The following is a 27,409-nucleotide window of genomic DNA, read 5'->3' as shown; positions in this document are numbered from 1 at the left end:
TATCCATAATTCGGCAAGTGTATTATATAAATAATCACTGTTTACACAAAGTACATATTGTTAGGAGACCTGGCACCAAGCAATACTGGAATACCCAAAATAATTGCATGTACACTGAGATTAGGCATAGGTGAAAAATATTGCTTGTTGTAAAACAACAACAACCACTGGCAAAGGCAATAGGTCTGGCGTTAGCCGCCAGCCTTCTGGCAATTCTTGTTTTGTCATGGTTTTTGCAAAACTTTATTGTTTGGAAATATGCTCGGCCCTCAAAAAATAAAAATAAATAAAATATATACATTTCATTATAATACATTGGGGGGCGTGGCCTAGCAAGCCATAATGGCGAATGTGTGTTAGGTGAGCTCCGTCCAGCCTAAGCAATTATCCTCTACTTATCCTGCTTCTACAATCTGTCTCGGCTTCCTCGATTGTCCGGGGGGGGGGGGAGGGGGGCTGGGGGCGCATTTGTGGGGGCTGTGTTTTTCACCCCATTTTGGCTGTGGATTACTGCTTGAAGAGACAAGGTAGCATTGACTTTGAGCGAGGCCTGCAGGCGACTGTGCTGCGCCATAAACTGGTGGTCTGGAGCGGAGGCTGGTGGCCGGAGAGCGCCGTGTCTGGGGACCTCGGCAGAGAGCAACGACGGCGCTAGTGAGCCTGCGGTGGCTGACCATGGGCTGAGAATCTTGAGGGGCAATGTCTGCTGGGTCTGAGGCGCAGACGCCCGGTGTGTGGTCCTCTCCCTCCGCGCTCCCCCACCTGGGCAGCAGCAGGCTTATCGGCGGCCACATCGGGCCACGGGTGAAGTAGGGGGGAGGCGAAGTTGTGTACCGGGGCCGGAGGCCACCTCTTTACTGCTGGGCCGGTGTTGGGTCTGAGGCATCTTTGGCTCTCCGGCGTCTGGTGAGCTACCCCTACCTTCATTGGCTGCACTACACGACCACGTCGGCGGCCATTTTGGGTAGTGCGAGCTTGCTGTGGTGCACACAAACTGCGGGGTTGTCGGGGGCGTGGGCGGTCTTTGGCCATTGCTGCGCACCCTGGAAGCTGGAGGCGGACCCCTGAGGGAACAACGAGAAGTGAGTAGGGGATCCCCCTGGTTCCCTACCAGAGAGCCCTATCAGCAGTAGACGCCTGTGTGGGCGCGGCCACCCTGGGGATCAGCACGGGTGGCCTAGGCGGAGTGCTGTGGCGTTGTGGCAACAGGCGGCTGCCTGTGGACACCCTCTGACCGGGGCTGGGCAGCCCCAGGGCCCCCCTCCCATTTTTCCTCCCCCCCTCTTGTTGGCGGTCTCGCAGTCGGCGGCCAGACCGGGCTGTGCGGACCGCGGGTCTACTCCTCTGCGGCCTCCCTCTCAACCTGCACGATGAAGCTGCTTGGTGAGTCGGCTTGAAGATATCCTGGGTGTCGGAGGGTTCGGTGGCCACCATGAGGAGAGACAAGGCAGGAGGGGGTTCGGCCAAGCAGAGCACACTTGACAAGTTAACAGGCCCTGGGGCCCCTGTGGCGGTACCCGGGGGGGACCAAGGGGTCGTGCCGGACATGCCAGACAACGCCGCACTTATGGCTGCTATTACGTAGTCCAGGGACATGCTGGACGCTAAAATCGGGGCGGTCGGCTCTGATGGCATGCTCCTACGGCAAGATTTGTGGAACGCGGTGGCTCGCATTAAGGAAGCAGAGTCCAGGATTTCTGGCGTGGAAGACTAGGTCACCACCCTACAGAAGCGGGTGGCCACAATAGAGACAACTCAGCGTGGCCTTGCGGCACGGGTGGAGGATGCCGAGGAAAGGGCCAGGCGCAACAACCTCTGCTTTGTAGGCTTACCGGAGGGCTGTGAGGGGGGAGATATGGAGCGGTTTCTTACTCAATGGCTGGAGAGTTGGCTCCCCCCGGAGTCCTTGTCTCGCTGCTTTGTGGTGCAGCGCGCCCATAGAGCTCTAATGGAGAAGCCTCCGCCTGGGGCCCGCCCGAGGCCGGTCATCGCAAAGTTGCTGCATTATCACGACCGTAATGTAATTCTCAAGCAGGCCAGAGCCAAGGAACCTTTGCCTTTTGATAATTCTCGTATATTGATTTTTCGAGACTACATGAAGCTGGTTCAGCAATGGAGGCAACCGTTTCTGGCAGCCAAGGCCCGTCTTCGAGAACTGAAACTTCCATACGCACTGCTGTATCCGGCCCGTTTGCGGGTGGTGTATCGGTCCCGCACCCACTTTTTTGATTCGCCGGAAGAAGTGTTTCACTGGACAGACGAGACGGTGCACCTGCATCCTCACACGCCGTCTAGGAGGGAATCGGACCACTCATCTAGCAAGGCAGCTCGGAAGCTGCCTTAACCAAAATCTAAGGGTCACAGACAATCCAGATCCATACGTCGGGCTCAATCATGCAGTGAATCCTCCCGGGCTGGATCGCCCTCCCAGCAGACTACGTCGGCCTCATGACTGGAGGAGGTGACTGTAGTCCCATGAGTCCTGGACATTGCCGCTTTGATCGGAGAAGCCCGTACATGGGATGTTTTTTCTGTTGGACCTTCCCCGACAGAGTGTGCCTGTCTACAATGGGCTGTAAGTTGGAGATCCATTCAACGGTGTGTTACGAGACCCCCCGTTGGGGTTTACGGCCCACACTCGCCGCAACAGATACTTCATCGTTGTTGAGGTATAGGTTGGGGGTTTGCTGGGTTGTTTTGTTACTGTTTTTATCCCCGGATCGTACTTCTCTACACTAACATTAGGCCTACTTACGCACAGCACACATCTCTTTCTCTACACTAGCACACGCAACCATGATCTCTCATGGCAGTCCCGCTCGATAGTTCCCCGGGGCCCTCTGGTACCCTTTGAATAGTGAGTTAGATTGTCAGGGGGGCTCTAGACAAAATTAAACGTGGGGCCATACTTCAACAGGCTAAGAGGGCCCACGCTGACATACTTATGCTACAAGAAACACACCTTATGGGATCAAAAGCACTTTGTTTTCAGCGTTATGGGCACGTTCATGTGTTTCACGCGGGCTTTGTGAGGGGTTCACAGGGGGGTGGTAGTCATGATTCATCGCCGGGTCCAATACACACGTTAAGACATGGGCGGACACTCAGGGGAGGTATTTGTTGCTGCAGGGCATGATCTGGGAGGAACCTGTGGTGTTGGCCTGTGTCTAAGCTCCCCCTCCACTTTTGTGGGGTCTAGTAGAACGACTGATGACACTATGGGCATATATACCAGAGGGCCTGTCTGTGGTTGGGGGGGGGGGGGGTGGCTGGAATGACGTGATGGATGTGATCAGGGATCGGTGGAGGCCTGGGGAGGGGGGATATAGCAGTTCACCGGCCCACGAAATTATACTCTTTGGCGTTGGGGCTTGGTTGGGAGGACCCGTGGCGCTGGTTACATGGTAATGCCCAAGGGTACACATTTCTCTCGGCGGTTTGCGGTTTTTACTCCCGCCTTGATTACCTGTTTGTTCCCCGGGTGGCGGCATTCAGGGTGGTCTGGACGATATTCTTCCGAGGGGCCTCTCGGATCATTCGCCGATAGCCCTTACATTACAAGTGGGCCGGGCGAGACAGCCTTTCCCCTGGCGCCTCCTGGCTTGGAACCTCCAAAAGGAAGACTAGAGGGAACATATGGAAGGTGCTATTGACCAATACTTGACACTCAGTGTGGGATCGGTTTCGGACGCCGAACCCCTGTGGGAGGCCTTGAAGCCCACTTTACGGGGTATCGACATCTTCTTCTGTGCGGCAGCTCACAGAGCGCGTAGGGAAGCACTGCTACAAGCGGAGGCCAATATGTGAATTTTTTAGAAATACTTCTTGCAGCTGGGGCCCTACTACCTCAGGGTGGTAGAGGAGGCCCGTGAGCGGGGATGCCTCCCTCGTGACTGGAGACATGCAGAGGTAGTGGTCTTTCATAAACCTGGCCGACCCCCTGATCAACACGCTTCCTACCGCCCTATTTCCCTCCTGAACGCCGAAGCCAAAATTCTGGCCAAGGCGCTTACCAATCGCCTGCGGTCCCATATTACTACTTTAGTGCACAGAGATCAGGCAGTGTTTGTGCCCCAGAGGGCGACCCGACACAATATTCGAGGAGCACATATTGCTGTTGCGACCATTCGAGGACTAGGTAAACAGGCGGCGCTATTACTGGCAGATACAGACAGGGCATTCGATTCCCTTAGTTGGGTGTACTTATTTGCGTCGCTACACAGGCTGAATTTCGGACCACGCTTCTTGTCCTACCTGACTTTACTCTACTCTACACTGATCTCACCGCGTCAGTGCGCGTTGCCGGCACTACCTCCTCCACCTTTTCCATTGGACGGGGCACCCGGCATGGCTGCCCTCTGTCTCCATACCTGTTTGCATTAGCTATGGAACCCCTGGCCGCTTGGGTGCATGTTGATGTACAGGTGTCTGGATTTGAATGGGCGCACGGACTATCAGGTTGTATTGCATTATATGCCAAAGATGTTTTGTTTTTCCTTACCGATGTAGATAAGACAGGTTCTAGATTGCTCCGCATTATGCAGATCTTTGGGGAATCGTCGGGTCTCTACCTGAACTACCGCAAGTCCACCTTGTGGGTTCTTGGGGACGCGTCGGGTCTTGGGTCCTGGGCTTCGTCGGTTCGAGTGGTTACAGGGGGATGAATTATTTGGGAGTATTCCTATCGGACTCGCCTACCGTGTCTTGGGAAAGGAACCTGATTCCGGTTTGGGAACGCGTGCAGGAGGATCTAAAGACTTGGTCCCAGATGCCACTGTCAATTTATGGTAGATCGGCCACATTCAAGATGGTCTCGCTCCCCCGTCTATTATATCAATTGCAGAATCACCCCTATCCAATTTCCCCCAGATGGTTCCGACAGGTTAATGCCGCCCTGGGTTAGTTTCTATGGGCGGGAGGAGCGGTGCGAGTTGCCCTACGGACATGCTTCCTCTCTACGTACTGTGGGGGGCTGGCGACTTCCGATATTCTTTCATACTATATGGCCTCACACCTCCTCGTTCTGAACGAGTGGTGGTATGGGGATAGGGACGACCAGGCCTATGCAGTTGAGCGGTGCCGTGTTGGGGATTTCTCCCTACACACAATACTGTACTCTGCACCGATACACAGTTCATTGCCATCGGCGACAAAGGTCGTTTTCCAAATTTGCCGGCAGGCCCTCCGGAGGATGAGGTGGTGGAATAAACTAATGTGGGAGACCCCTCTGTGGAATAACGGGCGTCTGCCACAATTAGCCACTCTTTTGAGGATTCGTGGATGGGATAGCATTGGTATCGCTACCCTGGGGGATATGATGCGGGGGCCGGTCCTGAAGTCCTTTTAGGACCTACAAAAGGACTTCCACATGCCGAAAACCCAATTCTATAAATATCTCCAGTTTCGGCACGCCCTTTCCCCTAGCCTGGAGGGTTTGGAGTCACTGGCGGAGTTTAGCCCGATAAACACCTTCGCTTCTATGGGTGATCTTCAGGATCACAAGATCTTTAAGATTTACCTATCCCTGGTTACTCACTGTTCTACCACACTGCAGAAGCTTAGAGGGACCTGGGAGGGAGACCGTCGCCCACTTGATAAGGAAGACAGGACGGAGGCCTTAGCTTCCCCGCGGGTGTCGGCTATAGCGATACGACTGCGCCTGGTCCAGTTTAAATATCTTCATCGGTTATATTTCACCAGGGCTCGATTGTGGAAGGCGGGACTGGTAGCCTCCCGGGTGTGTCTCCGGTGCGAACGGGAGGAGGGTACCCTGATGTACACAGTTTGGCACTGTTCTTCCTTGACACGATTCTGGAGGGGAGTGATGGCCTACCTCTCTGAGGTGTTGGGTTGGGACCTCCCCCACTGACCGAAGCTGGTGCTCATACATGTTATGGATAGGATTGGGGGCAACATATATAAACGCCATCTCATGTTGCTTGGGTTCGTTCTGGCAAAGAGACATTGCTAGGGCCTGGAAGGCACCGGCGGCGCCTGCAGTGTCCGCATGGAAGAATGGCCTAGACTTTTGCATGGGCTTGGAGCTTCCCATTTTTACTGCAAGAGGGTGCCCGCGTAAACATTTGGAAGCGATGGGCGGACTATCGAGGCGTGGAGTTGGAGCCGGTTTCTACAACAGGGCCCCTCAATCCGGTGTAGGTTTTACTTTGTTGGTGCAAACGGTGGATTACTGTGTATTCGTGTGCTGAAATCGCATTGTGCTGCATGTTCTATTGCTGTGCCTCTTTTGGGAGGATGTTAGTGCGATGGGGGGGTGGGAGGGTTGTTGGGATGGGGTTGTCATTGTTTCTTTCATCTGCATTGCTCTCCATTTTTTATTCATCTTATTATGAAAATGTAAAAGTCATAACGCTTTAAGTTTATTATACAGAAGTCTCTGCGTTACAGAGCTCTGCCACATATGTGCTATTTGACTAATAAAATCTGTTTGAGAAAAAAAAAGAACACATTTTGGGATCATGCCATAACTCGTAGTGAAGTCAGTCATTGGCTGAAGTGGACTGATACATTGTCCCTTAGTGCATGCTGGAGTGGGTGGAACAAAAAAGCTCAATGACATCAACCATAGAGTAATGAATTAAGTCTGGCTGAAACCCCGACAAGGAACAATGTTATACACAGACTTTTAGTAAAATCAAAAGGACTTCGCCAACACAGATCTAAAAAAGTCAGTCCACCACTGGCTGCAAGCCTCGTCTTTAATGAAGAAGGAAGGACGTTAAGACAGAAAGAAAACAGACTGAAAGAAAGAAAAAGGAAACCGAATGAAAGAGAAGGCAAGAGAGAAGGCAAGAGAGAAAAAGAAGGAAAGAAAGAGAGAATAAGTGATAAAGAAAGACAAGGAAACAAGTAAAGAGGAGAGAGAAAATTAAAGAAACAGAAAAAGAAAAAAGTAAAGGGAAAGAAAATGGAAACAAGGAAAGAAATAGAAAATTAAGAAGGCAAAAAAGAATGAAAGTTAGAAAGGGAAAGAAAAAGACAGAATTAAAGAAAAAAGAATGAAAGAAGGCAAGAAAGGAGGAAAAAGAAGAAAGGAAAGAAACGGAAAGAGAGAAAGAGAAAAAGAAAGAAAGAAGGAAGGAAATAATAAAGGATGGTAGGCTGAAAAAAAATAGGAAAGATAAGCAAGAGAATAAAATAAAGAGAAAATAACTTAGTACAAATCAGTTTCAAATGGACACAATCTGTTCTGGTATGCTGTGAAAAAGCTGTGGTCAGAAAAGCAACACACTCCAAAAGGAATTTACAACAGCTTTGGCAAGAGATGAGTTTCGCTAATAAGGGAATGAGAATCAGAAGCGTCCTATTACATCAGGCTTTAAACACAAAGGCAACACTAAAGTAATTATAAAGAAAAAACAACAAGCATTTGCAATGCAATAGGTCTCACATTACTGAAAGATTGAGCTATTGGTTTTGCAAGTAATAAAGCAACGCCAATAGCTCAAACTTTCAGTAATGCAAGACCTATTGCATTGCAATGCTTGTAATATGCCAGCATGAATGAGTAATATAACTCTGTAATGCCGATCTTTTTTAAATTAAAAGTATTTCAATTGATGATGAAAACAAATAATGCGCCTCCTGGTATGGTTTTTGGACAGAAAAATATAACAAACTTTAATTTAAACTCCAAGAGTGTTGTAAAGTACTGAATCAAACAGGAAGTTAGTCAGTAGTAAAAGTCTAACAGAAGTAGGACTAAAACTGCGTGAATCCATAGCATCGTTTTTAATGTAGCAGGCATGTAATATTTAATTGCCTATAATATGAAATAACTATAAATAATGATTTTTTCTAACACAAGTGAAATGGGAGGTTAATTATCAAATAGGTCGTGCAATGTAGGCTCGCAGAATAAGGCATAGAAACATGCATCATGCCCACGCGATCTTCTTTGCATTAGCCTTCTTGTCCCCAGTAATAGTCCTTCACTGCAAAACATTTTTAACTGCCCCCCGCCTTTTCGCAGCGTGTTTTAAGTGCGGGATGAGCAGTAACATGAGTGATTGGCGTTGCGCAGTTTTTCCGGACCACCCAGAAGATTCGACACTGTACAAGTGCATTTAAATACTAGTACACATGCATATCCACTCTAATGAAGATATGTTTGTAGGTGTGCTGTTAAACACCTGGTGTTTGTTTCAAAATCGATGTTTTTTTTATTTTTATAAAACAATAGTTTGAAACTGAACAGTACTCGTACCAGAAACAGCGCCTTTTTATAGGTCTCGCCTGAGACAGCGCTTTAGCGCTGCTCTGGCGAGACTTATAGTAAGCACTTTTGGAAGTGCAAACGAGTGCTTTCAGGCCGCCAACTACTATGCATGTGTGCCGGGCGCGCGCACCATTTGGCAGCCTGAAAGCACTCGTTGTCTTTCACTTTCGCGGCCGCTTTGATGTTTTATCGTGATCGCGATCACTTTCACATTCGCGGCCGTACGGCCGCTTCCCTTCCTACTTTAATGCACTGTTAAAGCAGAATCCACGCGTCGTAAAGCATGCCCGCCCCCACTCCCCCCTCCCACTCCCTCCTCGTCAGCTTCAGTGCGCTCTTGTTTTTTATGTTGTAGAGTGCATGTGCAGACTGCTCGTGTTGCACTGTCTGCGCTCGCCCATACACCTCCCACTCCGTTTGTTCCACCCCCTCCCTAGGTCCCTGGCGTCTCTCCCGCCGTGCTTTCACGCCCGCTCTGTTTATTCCAACTCCTCTGTGGCCTCTCTTCTGCCGTGATTTCACATCCTCCCAGTCCGGAAAACCATTATTCAGTTGCCGCGAATGCCAGTCTGTTGTGGCACACGCAATGTTCTTTTAATTAATATTGACATTGAGCACTTCTGAGAAGTGCCTGCACCTTTAAATCCTGGCTTGCGTGTAGCTGCTCTGCTTTCACCCCTCCCTTTTTCATTCCGGATGTGTCCAGGCACCCGGAAGCAGCAGCTCCTTGTCCTCCGGGTTGCCGATGAACATGGGGGAACTACTGGTTTAGACCGTGGCGGTGGAGGGGGCTCAGAGTGTTTGACCTACTGCCCCCTCTTGAGCCCTTCCAGCATTCGCCAAGTCATCTCTCCAGTGTGCAAGTCCGAGGCACAGAATCCGGGAAAGCTTGGACCGGTTCCCAGCCCTCAAATCACACTCTCTCGAGTTGTATTTCCATCTGAGCTCCTGCGCTTCATGTTTTTGATGCTAACGCAGGGGATTCAGGTGCTTGTGTTACTTCCGCTGGTGCTAAACTGGTAACATGCTGAGTTGTGTACTACCCATTATTTAAGCATGGCCGGAAATGCAGTTTGTGTAGCTAGATACACAAGCGGTTAATATAATGCTATTATAATAGGAGAATGGGTTCCCAATTGCACATTATAAAAAGCATGTCACCTCGTAGTTCAATGACCATATACAGGCATGATGCTGACGAATGAGTGCTTGGTTAAGGGCATGGAAGTCTGAAGAGATTTACCAAAGTCTTATAAAATGGGTCTGGAAGAACCCAAGCAGTCTGGCTCAGACCTGCAGCCCCTCTCCTGCCCTCGTTTAAACCCCGCTAGTGTCTTCGTAGCGCTGCACAAGAGAACATCCTCGGCTTTCCAAAGTCTGTCACCCACCTCACTGCCATGTGTTTGACTTTTTCTGTACTCCCCTTTGCATCTATATGCCCCTACACACCGTGCTCTTTCTCATCTCCCCTTGACTTACTGCGTACTATTTCAAATATCTCTACTCACCTGTCCTCCACCCCCATCTTTTCATCCCCCTCCCGACCAGCTGCCCCAACCCCTTCCCTCCCACCAGCCTCTGCCCAGACACAGCCTGTTTGCACAGGTATCAAACGGCCATCGTGGCAATAAGTGCGACTGAACCTACCTGAAACTAGATTCCTACAAATACCCGCCACGCCTGGCTCTGCATGCAATGCCTGGATGGGCGCCTTTCTTAAAGCAGCGCTAAGCATAGCATTTCATATATATGCGCATGTGTGTGTGATGTGTTTGTATATATATTGTACGTATTTACGTCTTTGGGAGTGTGAGGTGAATGCAATTGTGTGTGTGTGTAGTGGTAACGTGTTTAGTTGATGTGTTAGCATTAAGTGTGCATGTGTGTGTAAATGATTTCACTGGAACGAAACCCCGTTCTAATTTTTTCACAGCTGGCGCGGTGCAGAGAGCAGCACTTGGTGCGGGAAATAATTCCATTTGTGCGTCTCTGAACTGGTCGAAAGACCCCGGTCTGGAGTCTAGGCGCTGTGCTTTTTCCACGAGTGCTGCTAACGTCTGAATTTCAGTGCCGAAGATATAAGGAAACGCGCGTGTCAAAGCCACAGGCCTATGAGATGTTAAACACCGAGATTCTTTCCTAATTTATCGCGAAACAGCGCGGTGACAGCCCCTTGATTCTCTTGCCTTCCTCTTTGTGCCCATTTTACGAGTGCACGGGTCATAGCACTTCTGCGGCAAGCACCCTCCAGCACCTCTGAAAACATACTTCAGCTTGTTGTGTTATTGTGCTGGTACACATTACCAGGCTAGGGTTTGAAATCGGCAATTTAAACATACATTGTGTGATCTTGACAACTGCTAGCAACAGCGGCAAATAAAGTATGGAACTCTCAGGGTTTGAGTTGGAAGTGACTAGTTAAAACTGCAGTCTTAGGCACAGATATCAATTTTTAGAGGCCCGCTCTACCATCCAAAGTTTGGACTCTTAACACCCGCAAACACCTCCCAATAACTTTGCTAAACATAACAGCTTGCGAGGGGGAGAGGATGTGGCCTAACAGCTAGAGCGGGTCGACCTCAAACCTGGGGAATTGGGTTTGGGTCTCGGCAGACACGCTCAACATCCTGTCATTCTGGGCAAATCACCGAATCTCCCCGTGCCTACCAAAAATGAATGTGTCTGTGTGAAACGTAACTAGTGCTCATGCAAAGCGCTCAAGTTTGGAACGGAGTAAACCGGTTCAAGACCCTGCGTCGGCTCCACATTGTGTGATTCTGGGCAAACCGCGTATTCTCCCCGAGCCTACACATATGCATTTGACCTCGTGTGAGTAGTTTGGTGCTCATGTAAAGCGCTCAGAAGCCCTTGGACCGAGTTCTCGCTATATAGAACAGAAAATAATAAATGTAAAGCATAGTCACTGCCTGTTGGATTGACCTTGTCTGTTTACAAACCTGGCCGTACCCTGGCTGGTAAACGGTGACAGCAGGAATGCACCAAGTATCATGACGGTACCAGACCAGAAAGGGGATCTGCAGGCAGCACTCTCGCAGACGCACATCCACAAAATGGTGCCTTACTTGCCTTTTAAACAAGCATTTGCAATGCAAATAGGTCTCGCATTTACGTGAGTAAGCTATTGGCATTGTAAATGACCATGCCTTTTATTTATGTTTTTAAAACGAAAACAAAAATAAAAGGCATTGTCATTTGCAATGTCAATAGCTCAAACTCTCGTAAATGCGAGACCTATTGCATTGCAAATGCTTGTTTTACTTGGAGCCCGACCGTAAATGTCCCTTCAGCCCTAGAATAAGAGCTCCTCTTGTAACTTCAGGTACTGCTACTGCCTTTACAAGTGCATTGGACGGTCTCAATAGCGTTAGCGTTATTAATTACATTTGAAGCAGGGCTGCTGCACTGAGGTGTGCTTGGATCTGGCGGCAAAGGGCCTTTTAAAGTGTGTTTCGGTTGAGTATTACCTACCTGGCATGGTGACATACGACCTACTCCTGCACCTCTTGCCACACGCCACAGTGGGTTCCTAAACTGAATATTTACGTTTCCAGGACTGCTGATCAAGAAGTCAGCAGCCCGGAGAGAACTGTACGCCACACATAGGGGACCAGGCCAGCAGTGACCTTCGGCAAACACTTGGGGTGTGACGGCCCACTGGCACCAGCAGCAGTATAGACACAATGTCATCTCCTGGCGACACCGTGAAAGACTGCTACTGACAGCGCAATGTGACAGCCGAGTACCTGGGCAGCTTCCACCATGCACCAACCTGTGTACGGTGGCCAAGACCCAAAGCGGACATTGGACCCCGCAGCGCTATGGCACCTACTGTCAAACTGGACTAGGTGTTTGTTAAAGTTAACATCAGATACTGCGTTAAATAATCAGAATCAAAACCCTTTTTTATTTATGTTTCATATATTTGTTAGATAAATAAAAGTGGTGAAAAGAAAAGTGAAAATATGCAGACTAAAGATGATGCCAAAGGGAGCCCCCTGGTAAGCGGTACTACACTCACCGCCTGCACCTTAGAAGGAAAAAAGGGAAGGAGATGCCATTTTGCAGCATGCTGTACGTGCAGGAGGTGCAGTAACATGAGTGATCGGCATCGCACGGTTTTCCCATCCCCCACCCCTGACGAAGCCACACCATACAATTGTACATCAGACAAAAACATCCCGCACTTTATGTAGGGAGGCGAAGGAGATAGTGGCAACAGGTAAATGCATGAAACAAAGGTGATATTGACATAGAAGAGGGAAAAAAACTTAACAAGCCCGCAAGTGGTGCGCGCGCGCCACAGCGAGACATGTGGTTTCACTTATCGCACCCGAGACTTGGCACGATAATTAAAACCACATGGCAGCGGTGCGCGTAACAGACACCAATAGGCCATGGGCAGAGCAATGCGCCCGCCTTTGGCCAATTGCGTGCCGTCTTTCATAAAAAGACGCACGCAAAGGCCAATAGTGTGGCCCAAAAGGGAAAGCACGAGTGCGTGCGATTCCCAAGTCTGTTTTCAAACCCCCTACAAAAGGTCTCTCGCTGAGCGAGCAATGCTTGGCACTGCAACGCTAGGCGCGAGACCTAAAAACACTGGCACTCACGGAACTAGATTGCCTGTGGATTGGCTCCTTGTGAGAGAGCAAAATGGAGTCACTCAAAGCGAAGTTAACAGTGGCTTATGCAGGCTGACCCACTGCTCCAGGCTATATGCTGCAGTGGGTGGAAGCAAAATGTTAATGAAAACAACAGAGCTCTGGATGGAGAGAGGAAGCTGAAAGCCCCTATAAGTAAGTAGTTTTGTATAGGGCGCACTAGACCCGAAGGTATCAGAGCACTTTACATGAGCTCCAGTTGCATTACAGACGGACACATAAATGTTTTTAGGCATGGGGAGATTAAGTGATTTGCCCAGAATCACAGGCTGTTGAGTGTCCCTGTCGAGACTTGAACCTGGTTCCCCAGCTTCGAGGTCGACCGCCCTAGCCGTTAGGGCCCATCCTCTATGCAGTATTTGTTTGCCTAACTGTCCGCAAAAAGTGGTCCAAGTACAACAAACGTACCAAGCAGTTACTAGCTCATGGACAGCTGGTTAACTGCCTCGGGCTTTTTTAACCCCCTTCATTGATGGGTGGGAGCAGACTAGCAAAATATCATTGATTTACACCATAATCTATTTTGCACACGAATAGCAATAGAAAAAATCCTAAATCCTAAATAACAGTAAAACATTGTCATGAATTGTGTGGTTTACAAATCCAGTAGCCTCTCGTTATGATTATTATAACCCACTGAAAATTACTTAAACACGTTGCGAAGGTACACAGATTTTCCTTGAAACAGGTGCCTCCCTATCTAAAACAGCACAATTAACTGGAGAGGTCTTAACTATAATCGATTAACTAGTATATAAAATCAGCCACATTTAAAGTAAATCGTAATTTTTCCTAACAATCGGCACAGTAAAGCATTTTTATATTAAGTTATGAAAATAAATATTCCTTGCAAAAAACAAGGACTTCCCAACTGAGGATGACCAAACAAACCAAATAAAAAGAAAACAGTGACGGGGGAAAGAAACGTGTAATGCTGCTTAGCAAGTTATTCTATTCCAGTTAGCATTCGAATGGATGCCCCGACAAAAATGTCAGCATAAACGTTTTTGCCAATGGGATTATTTCCCTGCGTAGAACGTTTAATTCAAAAGCCAACCTGACAGACAAAAGGAGACAGGCTACCACTTCAGTCTGTAGCAGCTTAAAGAGCAGGTCAACACAGCGAAGGTTATTGACAAAGTAGCAGTAAAAGACTAGAAGCCTCTGCATATGTATTCCATAGACCAGGAGAGCATATAGCTCTGTCACAAAGTAAAATGTTTCTAAAATAATTGGAACTTTTTCAAAATAATAATTCGACCTTTAACTTGTCTTCCCTCCCGCGTTCATCGCAATTGCTATATCAATACTAAACCTCGCCAGTGAATAGAACGGAGAATCATTTATTTATGGATGGGCATCCGTACGGATTGTGTCTTTCTTTTTACTAGATAGACTGGAGTAAATATAGTAGTCCAAGAGAGGGGCATGGATATCAGAAAAAGAGAACTGTTAGACCCTCAGCCACCCCCACAACATTGGAAGGTATACCTCAAACTCGGACGATGCAGGAGTCCAGCGAGAACAGCAGAAGACGAAAATCTACAACACAGCGCCTACAACGCATATTGTCATTAAATTGACCTATAACTAATATCCACGTTCACCTGCAGAATCCAAATCCAACAATTATAAAAAGGAGAAAGAATGCATGAGAAAGGGAATAAATAAAGACTAATATTCTCAGAGGCACACGCTTCACACAGTAAAACGTGTTGCCACTTTAAGGTTTCTCGAGGAAGCCAGTTACTTTTAATGGTCCACTGGAGGATTTTGGAACTTACATCCACATACCTGTTATCATTCCTCATCAATGTTCATTAACTCTGGATATAATAGAAGCTCAAACCGCCTTAAAAGCAGTTAGTGAGCCGTAGAGATTGGAAGCAAAAGAAAGGAACAAATATGACAACAACACCTGAGGTGCATTCTTAAAAGGCTCACTCACTTTAGAGCCAGAAGAGAAGAAGCTACGGCAAGGCCAATAGGTCGGGCTTTTGGCAAGCCTGACATTTCTTTTCCTTTTTTTGAAACAAGAGACACGCAATGAAAATTAAAAGTTTAAAAGCTATGAAAAATGAAAAAAGCTGTCTTTTAAAGCTGGTGTGCATATGGATGCACACCAAAACAAAAAATAAAAAGACCAGCAGCAAAAACAAATAAACAAAACATGAACATAAGGAGATTCCCCTATCAGCCCTGGCACTGTAGTGAACTCCTTTTTAGGTGGCTAGCCACATGTAAAAGAACAAAATGCTGTCACTCATAGTGAAGACGTCAAGTGGCTGAAAAGCGGCTGAACCCATTGTCCCATACGGTAGTGGTGTTGCTCCTCGGACATGTGCATCAGTCTTCTCTTTAATTATAGTAAAGAAAGCAATTTCTAGAAGGGATCATTTCGGTAATGTGTTGTGGTAGTCATCAAATTAATTCTAATAGAACAAGACGGGGAAACCAGATTAAGGGAAAAGAACAAGAAAGGTGTCTCATCAGAACGGAATGGAAGGTGTAAAAAACGATTCACTTAGTCTTCTTTTCGGAGTACTATTGATAAAAATTGTAAATGATAAAACATCGTTGTTTAAAAAAAAAAAGACACAAGTAGTGCATAGCAGGGTAGATGTCTGGAAGGGGCGATTTGGGGGGATACAGGAATGCTAAGTCAAGAAGCAGTTCTGACAGCTATGGGGAACTCTGCAAATCAGCAGCAAGCAGTGGGGACTGCTATGGAAACTACGAAAACAAGCAGTATTGATTGAAAACGGGGAACACACAAGGTTGTCCGAGTCTTTGAAAACTCCAGCAAGAACAAGAACCAGTTACAAACCAGCAAGATTAAAAATTAGGTATCACTTTGTCCACTGATCAAGTTTATTGGAAAGTTTTATTTACCAGAAATACAGAAATAAAATGATACATTAACCCCTTCGCCGCGGCGCGAATTCCGCCGCGGCGCTGGGGTGGGTTTTCGGTGAGCGCGGCGCCGCTGTGCTCATGACGGAACCAAGCCGTCATGAGTCACGGGCGAGCTGTGCTCATGACGGAGTGGTTCCGTCACGGCGCTGCCCACTTACGCTACACGCCCGCACAGGTGGGGAAAAGGCGCCGCGTGGGCGGAGCGGCCGCCAACGGCCGCAGCATGACGGAACCACTCCGTCATGAGCACAGCTCGACCGTGGCTCATGACGGAGTGGTTCCGTCATGAGCAGGGAAGGGGTTAAGTGAACATAACAAATGCGCTAAGAGGTTTGAAAGGAAATTCTTCCTCAAATGGCATTAAATAATTAATTCCCTAACATATGCAAATGAGTTGGGTTGATAATTATAATGTGTGTACATATTATAAACAATACAATAGTAAGCAAAGCGGTTATGATGATCAAACAAAGGCATAATAAGGCTAAGACCACAAATTAGATTGTATTAAGATTGGAGTACGTTGAGTTAAACTGCAGGTCCAAGAGGAAGCAGGCCATCAAAAGATTTAAACACTTTGAAATCAAGACAAGAAAAAAGGCCAAGTTATCCAGATCTAAGCTCCATCTTTGCGCTCAATGTGCATTAAAATAAGTATATATATAGATAAAGATATATATATATTACATAGTGGTGGGCGCCACTGTATTGTTTTAGTTAGGTCAGAGTTTCCATTTAAGAGTATTTTTTGTTTGACTAACAACTTTGTTGCAGTTTGAAACCTTTTCACAAAACTCGGGAAAAAACCCTCCTCCTCCTCTGCTCCTTAAAGGAAATTTAAGAGAGGATTGGCCAAGCAGAAGCCAAGAAAAAGTGAGATCCCCAAAAGTGTGGCTTCCCATGTTAATTCCCATAGGAAACTTTGCTCTCTCTAATACAGAAAAAATGGCTGAAGGGAATTACACCAAATTTGGGAAAAAGTTCGACTTACCTAGAAAGCATGCTTTTTTTGATTTACTGTAAACCCATTCACCAGTTTTCAATATGCTCTGATTGACAAGCTTAAAGAGGACTAGTCAACCCTGACTGGCTAGCCGCAATATGTAGGGCAGCCATTACAGAACTCAGGAATATGGTACCTGCAGCCTGAAAATTAATTTAAAAAAAATTAAAGGGGGTAGGGTTAGCACATAGATAGTGCATGGGGGGGTGCAAGGTATAGCTAGTCCACTAAACTATAACTGCCATATATATCAGTAGCTTTTGTGTTTTTAATGCTAACTTGTCACAGTACTTTAACATATATATATATATATATATATATATATATATATATATATATATATATATATATATATGTCGAAAAACGGAATTCCAATTGTGCACTTAGGTCATAAGAAAAGACATCAAACAGCTCCAAGGCAACTTCAAAGGGGGTTTATTAATTTCATAAACCCAACGTGACGTGTTTCACCCTCCTGGGGCTTGCTCACACACCGTTATGTTCCTAGGACCAGTGTTTACATACATTGCCAGTAACATCATGGACAATAAAAGAGGACTATCACATTTTGTCTGACAGCGCCATATTGGAAAGGTGAAATTACAACATATGGTGATATTGAGTGGGCGCCTTCTTAGAACAATTCGGGGAAGCGGGAAAAATGGTGTTCTTTACAAGTTTACATATTATACAGGCAAATACAATTGTCTTTTGGCAATATTCAACGTCAATAACATTGTTATTCACAACGAACCAACCGCTTGATCATCTCATTCATATTTTTGGTGTCAATCGCTAAAGCGTAAATCAGAGACACACTGAGCCGCATTACAATGACGTAATCCCATGGGAGGCCAGGTTACAATACGAACACGCACGGATAAATTGTAATGCAGCTCAGTGTGTCTCTGATTTACGCTTTAGAGATTGACACCACAAATATGAATGAGATGATCAAGCGGTTGGTCAAGGATTTCCTTGTATAAAATACAGCGACACCTGTACAGGTTTAATTGTGGCAAGGGGAACCCTGTATTGTGACAGGGCGGTCTGGAACTGACATACACATAACCAAAGGCTTTTTCACTGGAATACATCGGACTCCAGAATGGAGGAGGACGATGAACCTAGGGCAGCAGCACAAACTTTGTTTGCGAGAGCACCTGGGAAAGGATATAACCCTGCTCATACCACCACAAGAAGTGAACCAAGCATTATGGAGACATTGCGGAAATATGAAAAATTACAGAAACAAGAAATTTCCAAGTGGTGGGAAGCAACATCTTTGCAAGACTACATAGACAAGGGCATGGTCCCTCGTGGACTAAGGATTTACATCACTCCCTCTTATGATTCATTAAATCCCCAGATGTTAGAGGAATGGTCAGCAAACTCCGCAAACAGTTCCACCAACATGCTAAAAATTCTGGTAAAATATGCCTGGTCGGACAGAGACAACATCAAAAAAGAGATTGGACGTATCAAGGAGGAATTAGAGGCCAACCCAGAACAAGAACTAATCCTTAAATTTTTGGAAGAAATGAAAAAACGTTTAAGATTGGTGGAAGAGGACATCAAAGCCAGGAAGCAAAGGAAACTTCATAGAGATTGTGGTGATTATGAATCAGGGAGAATCCTGACTCACAGTAGAAAATATGACCATCTTTATGAGAAGGATGCTAAAAAGAATGTGCCGATTAATAGAACACCACAAACGGAACATGAAGAGGAGATTGCTTATTCAAGTGATACAAACACGGAAGGTTCTGAAGCGACACCGACCTCCGAAGGATCAATGTCAGAGGGTGAAGTCATAACGCGCCCAACCTCTTTTTTAGACGAATATCGGCTCATGAGACGGAGCCGCCAAACATTGAAAACGAACCAGGAGAATCAGAGAGAAGAAACTCCAACGAGAAGGGGAAGGGGAAGAACAAGAGGACAAAGAGGAAGAGGCGGAAGAGGATCCTACAGAGGAGAAAGAAAAGACTACGATTCGGAGCCAGTGGGAAGAAAACAGACACGCTCCAAGAACAGTGCATAATGGATGAGAACATGGTAAACCAAACTATTATTAATCTCTCCACGAAAAACATTAGTCTTAAAGATAAAAAGACTATGTCTTGGACTCTCATTCTGTCCAGCAACCCCTATGGATTAGGTTAATGACAGGATTGAAATTTTTAAATTTTGCAGGAAATTAAAACTTAAAAAATGGCACACACTGAAACCTGCAAGAAATAGAACCAGGGCCCAAGTAGGAAATTCTGTGTCAGAAGATAAGCTTACTATAGGGGATATTGACCTGCTAGTAGCAATGCATGAACTACAAAATGACACCTGTAGTGCAGATGCCAACATTGAGGCTCAACGCATCTTGAATGAAATGGAAATAAGATGCAATGCATCTACCATTTCGGGCTTTAAACCCAAATCAACGTTTTTACCAACAATGAGCCATGATAACATTGACACTTTTCAAGAACAGGTGGGCCAGAACCTCTTGAAATTCAGACAACAGAACTGGGCCAAAAAAATGCAAACTTTCAAGCATAATCTTAGCCTTGCACAGAGGAAGGCTGTTCAAGAACTAGCTGAGGATGATAGTAATGTAATTCGACCTGCTGACAAGGGGGGTAATATTGTTATTCTGTCTAGAGAAATGTACATAGCAGAAGCAATAAGACAATTGAGTGATATGAATACATATACCAGATCTAACCGATCAGATTATAACAATAGTATTGTACAGATCTGGGAAAAACTAAGTGAGTGGAAGGATAGGGGTCTGATTGAATGGGAGGAATATTGTTATCTGAAAAAATATTTCCCTATCCTCCCAGTCATGTACCTGCTTCCTAAAATCCACAAAAACAAAGACAATCCCCCAGGTAGACCAATTATTTCTTCCAGAGGATGTGCCCTGGAAAATGTATCTCACTATGCTGATCACTTCCTCAGGGAGTTTGTAATCACTCTCCCTTCATATGTCAAGGACACGAAAGATTTTAAGGTCAAAATACAGGACATAAATTGGGAAGAAGACTTTATACTGGTGACCATGGACGTCAATTCACTCTATACCATTATTAATCACGAACAGGGTATAGAGGCATGCGAGAGATTCCTTAAACGCAGACACATAAGATTTAGGCAACATACAATGATGATACTTGAAATCAGACATTGTCTGGAGAACAACTTTTTCATGTTCGACAATTCGATTTACAAACAATCCCTAGGTACTGCGATGGGGACCAGCTTTGCACCCAGTTTTGCCAACCTTTTTATGGGGGCATGGGAGGAGGATATCAGGAAGGAAGCAAGGTTTCAGCACGATTTCACAAAGGTCATACTCTGGCTACGGTACATTGATGACTTGTTTGTTATCTGGAAAGGTAGCAAACAAGAAGTTCACGATTTCATCACTAAACTAAACTAGAATAACAGCAACCTAACCCTTACATACACGGCGAGTAACCAAAAGGTTGAATATCTTGATACATGCGTAGAAATTGTGAACAACAAACTGACAACAGTGTTGTTTCGCAAATCCACGGCAGGAAACACATTATTACATGCTCTGAGCAGCCATCCCAAAACACTTAAATGGAGCATCCCCTATGGGGAATTGCTCCGAGCAAAAAGGAACTGCAGCACGGAGGAGGGTTTTCTGAAGGAACAAAGGACCATGATTCAAAGATTCAGGGAAAGAGGATATCCTATGTGGGTACTTATAAAGGCTATGGAAAGGGTCAAGGTCATTGATAGAGAGACCATTCTTGATATTTCCCCTGAATCTAATCTACCAATAGATAGTGATTTGGAAACCAGGCTGATACTGACCTTTAATGGCCATTCAGATCAAATAAAGAAAATGATCTCCCGAAATTGGAACCTTCTCAAAGGAGATCCTGTTATAGGTAGGTTGCTACTAATATATCCGTCAATAAGCTACAGGAAGGGACGTAGCTTTAAGGATCTTCTAGTCCACAGTGATTTACCAAATAGGGATAGGAGCAGCGAGATAGATCTGCAAGGCTTCTTCCCATGCGGACACTGCAAGGCTTGCGGCAACAGCCGCATGCGGAAAGAATTTTGGAATAGCAGTACAAACAGTGTGATCAGTATTAAGCAGTTCCTGACATGTAGCAGCACGAATGTAGTCTATGTGCTCGAATGCCCCTGCAAGCTTAGGTATGTAGGCAGCACAACACACATGGCAAAGAAACGGGTCCTCGAACATATGAGGGCAATTACCAACAAGGACCAACAGTACCCCATTGCCAAGCATTTTGAAACAAAACATTTTTCGGATTACACTAAATTGTCCTACTATGCCATAGAAAGGGTAAAACCCAATAAAAGAGGAGGAGATAGTACTCTAAAATTAAGACAACGTGAATCACGACATATTATTGGGATGGGGACCCGTTATCCAAATGGCCATAACATGGATGAGGAGATGGCCATACATTTGTATGGTGATTAATGTGGCACCATGACTCTTCTACTGTGTAGATTAAGGGTGGGTTTGTAGCTGCATATCTGATTAGACACGAGAGGACAAGGCCCAGAAGGTTAATCTTGAAATTGTTTGATATATTAATGATTGATATTATGACTCTATAACTCTAGTATGTCATTTGCAATGTGATTGAAACGGATTTTGTTTTATCTTTACAGGAAGAAAGGAAGGGACTATGTCTCGGGCTCGTGACACAGGTTACCTACCCTTTTCATCCCATGCTGCTCTCCAGTGAACAGATAAGATCAATTTCAATTTTATCTATATTATTTGATCTAAGCACAATGTTGATTTTGATTTTGGGTAAAAGGATGTACCATTGGACCTGATGAATGAGATGATCAAGCGGTTGGTTCGTTGTGAATAACAATGTTATTGACGTTGAATATTGCCAAAAGACAATTGTATTTGCCTGTATAATGTGTAAACTTGTAAAGAACACTTATGATTCGCCGTTTTTCCCGCTTCCCTGAATTGTTCTAAGAAGGCGCCCACTCAATTTCACCATATGTTGTAATTTCACCTTTCCAATATGGCGCTGTCAGACAAAATGTGATAGTCCTCTTTTATTGTCCATGATGTTACTGGCAATGTATGTAAACACTGGTCCTGAGAACATAACTGTGTGTGAGCAAGCCCGAGGAGGGTGAAACGCGTCACGTTGGGTTTATGGAATTAATAAACCCCCTTTGAAGTTTCCTTGGAGCTGTTTGATGTCTTTTCTTATGACCCAAGTGCACAATTGGAATTCCGTTTTTCGACAGAAATTATTACCGGCTGACTCCGCCGGTGTTGTGCCACCCCTCGAAGGGATACACTCTCTGACAGGAGTGCATCTCATTTGGAAATATATATATATATATATACACACACACATATATATATATATACACACATATATATATACATATATATATACACACTGAAAAAACCATAGGTTTCACACACGTTATAGTTACGAATTAGCATTTAAAAAACCTTGCAAATTCACTTAAAAAACCATAGGTTTCACACATGTTATAGTTAGCTGGACATTTCACTCGTAAAAACCCAATGAAATTCCCCCGTTATAGTTAGTGCAGGCAACTATGACTCACGCGACCGCAATCCTCTGCTGATGACGTCAGATATTACATCACTGTATTTAGACACTTATTTACCCATGTCTTCTTCCATTAATCTTTAGCTATACATATACTACAAATATTTATTTTTCATAAAGACACAAATGTCATCAGTGATGTAATATCTGACGTCATCAGCAGAGGATTGCGGTCGCGTGAGTTATAGTTGCCTGCACAAACTATAACGGGGGAATTTCATTGGTTTTTTACGAGTGAAACGTCCAGCTAACTATAACATGTGTGAAACCTATGGTTTTTTCAGTGAATTTATAGTTTTTTTTAAATGCTAAGTTATGTATTTATTAAATTTTTTTTTTCAGGTTTTCCACCGTGCGTGCACCGTGCACGCGCTAGGTGCGCTTTGCGCACCGAGCACCCACGGTTCGCAGTGCGTGCCGTGCGCGCGCGGTGCACGCACCTCGCGATTTAAAAAAAAAAAATGTTTTTTTTCTCCCTTGGGGGTCCTTCTGTGACCCCCTGACCAAGGCTAGGGGGTCAGGAACTGTCCACTCTGCCCCCTTTTCACGTTGTCCACCTTTTTTTTTTCACCCCCTCAGACTGCGAGAGACAAAATGGCGGTCGACACTTCCTGGTTTCGACCGATTCTAATGTTTACCGAGATCTAACAACCAATCAGAATTGCGCTCGCGCACGGCAGGGTGCGCGCACAGTGAGCGCGTATAGATATTGATATGCTTTTAAATGCTATTTTCTCAGGAAATACTGAACAGATTTACACCAGACCTGCAAAAGGCACTTCCTTGTGGCTAGCTCTCTGCCAAATTTCACGTAATTCTGTTCAGCCGTTCGGGCTGTAGCTGCGACTAAAAGTTCCATGGAAAAATGCATGGGGAAAACGCGTTTTGGGACCCCCCTTTTTCTCGGCCCCCGCTTGACGAATCACCCCGAGACTTTCAGGGTAGGAGCTGAACGGAGCGCCCCATTTGTTTTGAAAAGTTCGCGAGGATTCGTCAACCGGCGCCAAAGTTATTCAAAATAGAATTTTGAGATTTCCTATGGAAACTAGGTTGTAACTACTATCTACTGGCGACCGACAGTAGATTATATATATATATATATATATATATACACACACACACACACACACACACACACACACACACACACACACACACACACACACACACACACACACACACATCTATATACACACACACACATCTATATACACATACAAATATACACCCCCTCCTTTAAGTGTTCTTAGATTTAGGTGAAAATACTGATCGATTTCTAACAGTAAATGTAGAAACACTTCGGGTATTCCATGTCAGTGATTTGGTTTCTGTTTATATTCCACATGTTTTACTGTATCTTGTTACCCTAAAATTGCTAGGCATTTCAAGGAAGTTGTGTTTCGGTATATTTTATGTGCTGCAAATTACTCTTGTTTAGTGCTACTTTCAACTGTCCAGGTGCTTATAATGGACCACGATTGAGAGCTCTCAAGTTGAGGCTGAAAGCAGTGCGAGTTTCTCACAGTGTTCCTCAGTGGGCCAAAAAGATGTTGATCGCGTATTCCAGTTGCCATTGTGATTCTGTACAAATGTGTATGAAGAAGGTGCACACATGTCAATTTATTAACCAGGCAAAAGAAAACAGTACTTTACAAGTAAGTGTGTGCATTGAGTGTTTTGGGGTGAATTAAAGATGCAGAAAGGGGTACAGGAGAGAGCAAAAAGAGGGTGCTGAAGAGGATAGAGATGAGGTTTAAGATATGCACTTAGACGAGATGTGGAGAGAAAAAGTGTGCACATGTCTCACGGAGTGACCACAATGGGAGTGGTTGAAACACTCTGTAGATCACTACCCCTTCCACAGGCCTCAGTAATGTTTTTTCGCAGTCATCATTTCTGAATTAAAACATTTTCAACACTACTTATTGATAACAATCTTACTCATTTATCTCAAACAGCTAACAATCATTGACAAAGCCAATAGTCGTGGCTGGTTTTAGGTGCATCCCACTTGAGTTACATTTCTGGATGCAATAACAGAAAGCTCAGGATGGCACCAAAAAACCGATTGGGTAACACACTGCGGGCATTACAGAAATGCAGTTTACATGTTTAAGTCACACCTTTAATTACATAGGCCACGTCCCTTTCAGACACCTCACCCCCCGTTTTTTTCATCCACCTAAACACTTAAAGCCCTGTGTGTGTACGTATATGTGTATGTGTGTGTGTACACCTAGTGAGGAAAATAAATCACGTACGTTTAATATAACGGAAAAAGTGCAAACATCGAAGTGTAAAGTAACATAATAAACTCTTTACATCAATGAATAGTATTACAAAATAGACAATAAAAGGGTGTAGTCAGTGCTGGCATAGTGTTCAAGCACATTAGCATATGTGTAAAGTACAAAGTGAATTGACCAATGTGAGTCGATCTAAAAATCCTGATCTGAAAACTTCTGGGCATTATTTTCGACACATTATTTTTATGAAGTTCTAAGGTTGCAGGCCCACCAATGCTTCCTTTACCTTGAGGAAAACGAGCCTATTTAATTAAGTAAAAAGAGGAAAACGGGGGCTATTTAATTAAGTAAAAGTATTCAGGACACTGACTTCGCAATTGTTTGGAATGACCTTTTTAAAGGGATAGTCTTAAAAAGAATGAGCCACACTAAGAATCATTGCAAAACTATACTCCCCATAAATGAGTAAACTGTAGGGATCTGGTTTCAAAGATAAGACGTGACCTTGGAGCTCTCAAATGCCTATTGATCTTGGACTTGATAAAACTGTACATTCTTGGGAGAATATGTGGTTGCTCTGGCTTCATGACTAGAACAATGAAAGTATTTGCGAGATTTCATATAAATACTATGCACTTAACTTAGCAGATGTACATTACATATAAATTACAAGGAAACAGCACTCATCAGATACCAACAGTAAGCCATGCAGCTGGAGCGTCTGAATGCCAATTGATCTTGGACAAGCTCCAACCGTTGACCCTCTTTGGGAAATACAAGTTGTCTTTAGGCTTCATGATTACAACAATCGAAGAGTTTTGAGTCATGGTTTCAAGTAAGTAAATAACTCATTTCCCTTATGAATCCTCATGAAGATTATTTGATGTCCAAACTATTTGGTCCACCAGAATCCCATATTAATTCTATAGGAGAAAATGTCCAACTTTTTCAAACAACATTTTGTCAATCGGGGGCAAAACTTCAATTCAAGAACATAATTCCTTCTATGGTCAAAAACAAGCTTCTGATTAAACTCAAAATAAAGCTTTCCCTTTCCATGCAATCAAGATGGAGTTTCAGAAAAACGATTTGAACGAATACCTACCCGTCAAAGCTGCTGGTTTTGATAAAGTGCTGTACTGGTTTTGCGTAGATATCATACTTTGACGTGGACTTAATGGTGGTGAAGTGACCAGTGATAATTCCTCTATGATAATACTGCTTTTCGGATGGTTCTTAGGTAGTTCATTCAATCGCTGTTCCAAAGAATATTTTAAAAGGTCTAATTTCTGGCTTGATTCATTAAATCTTGCTTGAGCCTATATGAATGTAAAGAAAATATGCATTTAAAATGAAAAAGGCCCACCTACAGTTTTGACACTGAAATGGAACATCAGGTATATAATACCTCAGAAAGTGCTTTTCGGTCTGTGACTCTCCCAGAACCAAGCAATTTCATCACATTCTTGGCACCTTCTGCTACTGCAAACTCTATCCTAAAATGATGTAGTAATTCTTCCATCCGAAGTTCAAGCGGGCTTATCACTGGCTTTGCTGAAAAGAAAGGAATACCACTATTAATGTATATGAAGATAAATATTTAATAATTTCTTGTAACGTACAGAAACTAACAATGATTGACTTCCAATAATTCTAGTGTAACTAAACAACTGTTAGAAAATTGAAGCTATTTAGCAAGCAGACGTGCAGTTCTACCCAGCACATTAACTACCCCCACTGGTATGGTTCAATGAAAAGCCAGACTGTGTCTGGTTCCAACTATCACAGGGATGTTTATTAAACTCAAAGAGCACACAGGGCCACATTCCAAGTGTGCCAGTAATAGAGATTAGGCATCAATGGGAGTTTGCACTTGAATCAGCAAGTTTCACACCCAGCAGTTTTTTTCCCTACCCCGAATTCTGGTGAAATTTCTGTGGTCCCCATACTACAAAAGTCTGAATTCTGAAGCTCCGAACAGGGGGGAATGTGCAATTTTATTGTTTCGTCCTCCCATTTCAAACCGTGTGCTACTTAATAGGGAGGCAATATAATTATACCTGCAGTATCAAATTTTACTGGCAGCAGAATTACCTTCCCTGGCGTTGGGGCTCTCGGAATGAGGCCCATAATATAAACTCACACTAGAATGCACAGCGATCCTTAGCAGTTCACAGCTAAGTGCTTATTCTAGCAGCCTCACGACATTTCATTTGCTTTAGGAAAAGGAGCCATTACGTTACTGAGAATTAAAAAAGCTGAGTGCATTGGCTTGTCTATGGTCAGGTACTGATAACAAGCATTGACATAGCCAATAGGTCTCGCGTTTGAGACCTTATAAGTGTTTAGCCATGCAACACTTGATGTTGTTGCACCAAGGATATTGTGCTGGATAACTAACCACTTAAAAAAATTCCCAAAGGCGAGACCTATTGGCTATGCCAATGCTGGTTTCTCCTCTCTCATTAGTTTTTTTCTTCTGTCGCTCTCTCTGCCTTTCTCGTCTCCCTCTGTCACTTCCTGTCTAAATCCAACTCCCTCTAAACAAAAGAGCATCTCTTTCTATTGTTTTTTCCATTTTTCACTGTTCTTGTCTTTACCTATTTGCACTCTGTATCCTTAATGTCCCCTCTTTGGTCTTCCTCCTGTTGTTTCTCCTCATGTCTTATACTCTCCTGTGGATTTTATCGTATTCT

The 27,409-nt window shown here is 44.7% G+C and overlaps 1 protein-coding gene across 4 annotated transcripts in view; it reads right to left on the bottom strand.

The window, feature by feature from the left end:
* The window catches only part of PKN2 (protein kinase N2), a 793,532-nt gene that overhangs the window by 171,488 nt on the left and 594,635 nt on the right, over positions 1 to 27,409 (bottom strand). For all 4 annotated transcript variants that reach the window (XM_085602131.1, XM_085602129.1, XM_085602128.1 and 1 more), the window contains 2 exons: positions 26,122 to 26,267; positions 25,819 to 26,032 (listed from right to left, as the gene is read on the bottom strand). In XM_085602131.1, the coding sequence (XP_085458257.1) occupies positions 25,819 to 26,032; positions 26,122 to 26,267 (360 nt within the window). The remainder of the gene's footprint in view (positions 1 to 25,818; positions 26,033 to 26,121; positions 26,268 to 27,409) is intronic.

This window comes from Triturus cristatus, chromosome 4_2 (genome assembly GCF_964204655.1).
Source record: "Triturus cristatus chromosome 4_2, aTriCri1.1, whole genome shotgun sequence".
Taxonomy (NCBI): domain Eukaryota; kingdom Metazoa; phylum Chordata; class Amphibia; order Caudata; family Salamandridae; genus Triturus; species Triturus cristatus.
This window is presented reverse-complemented; position numbering and strand designations above follow the sequence as displayed.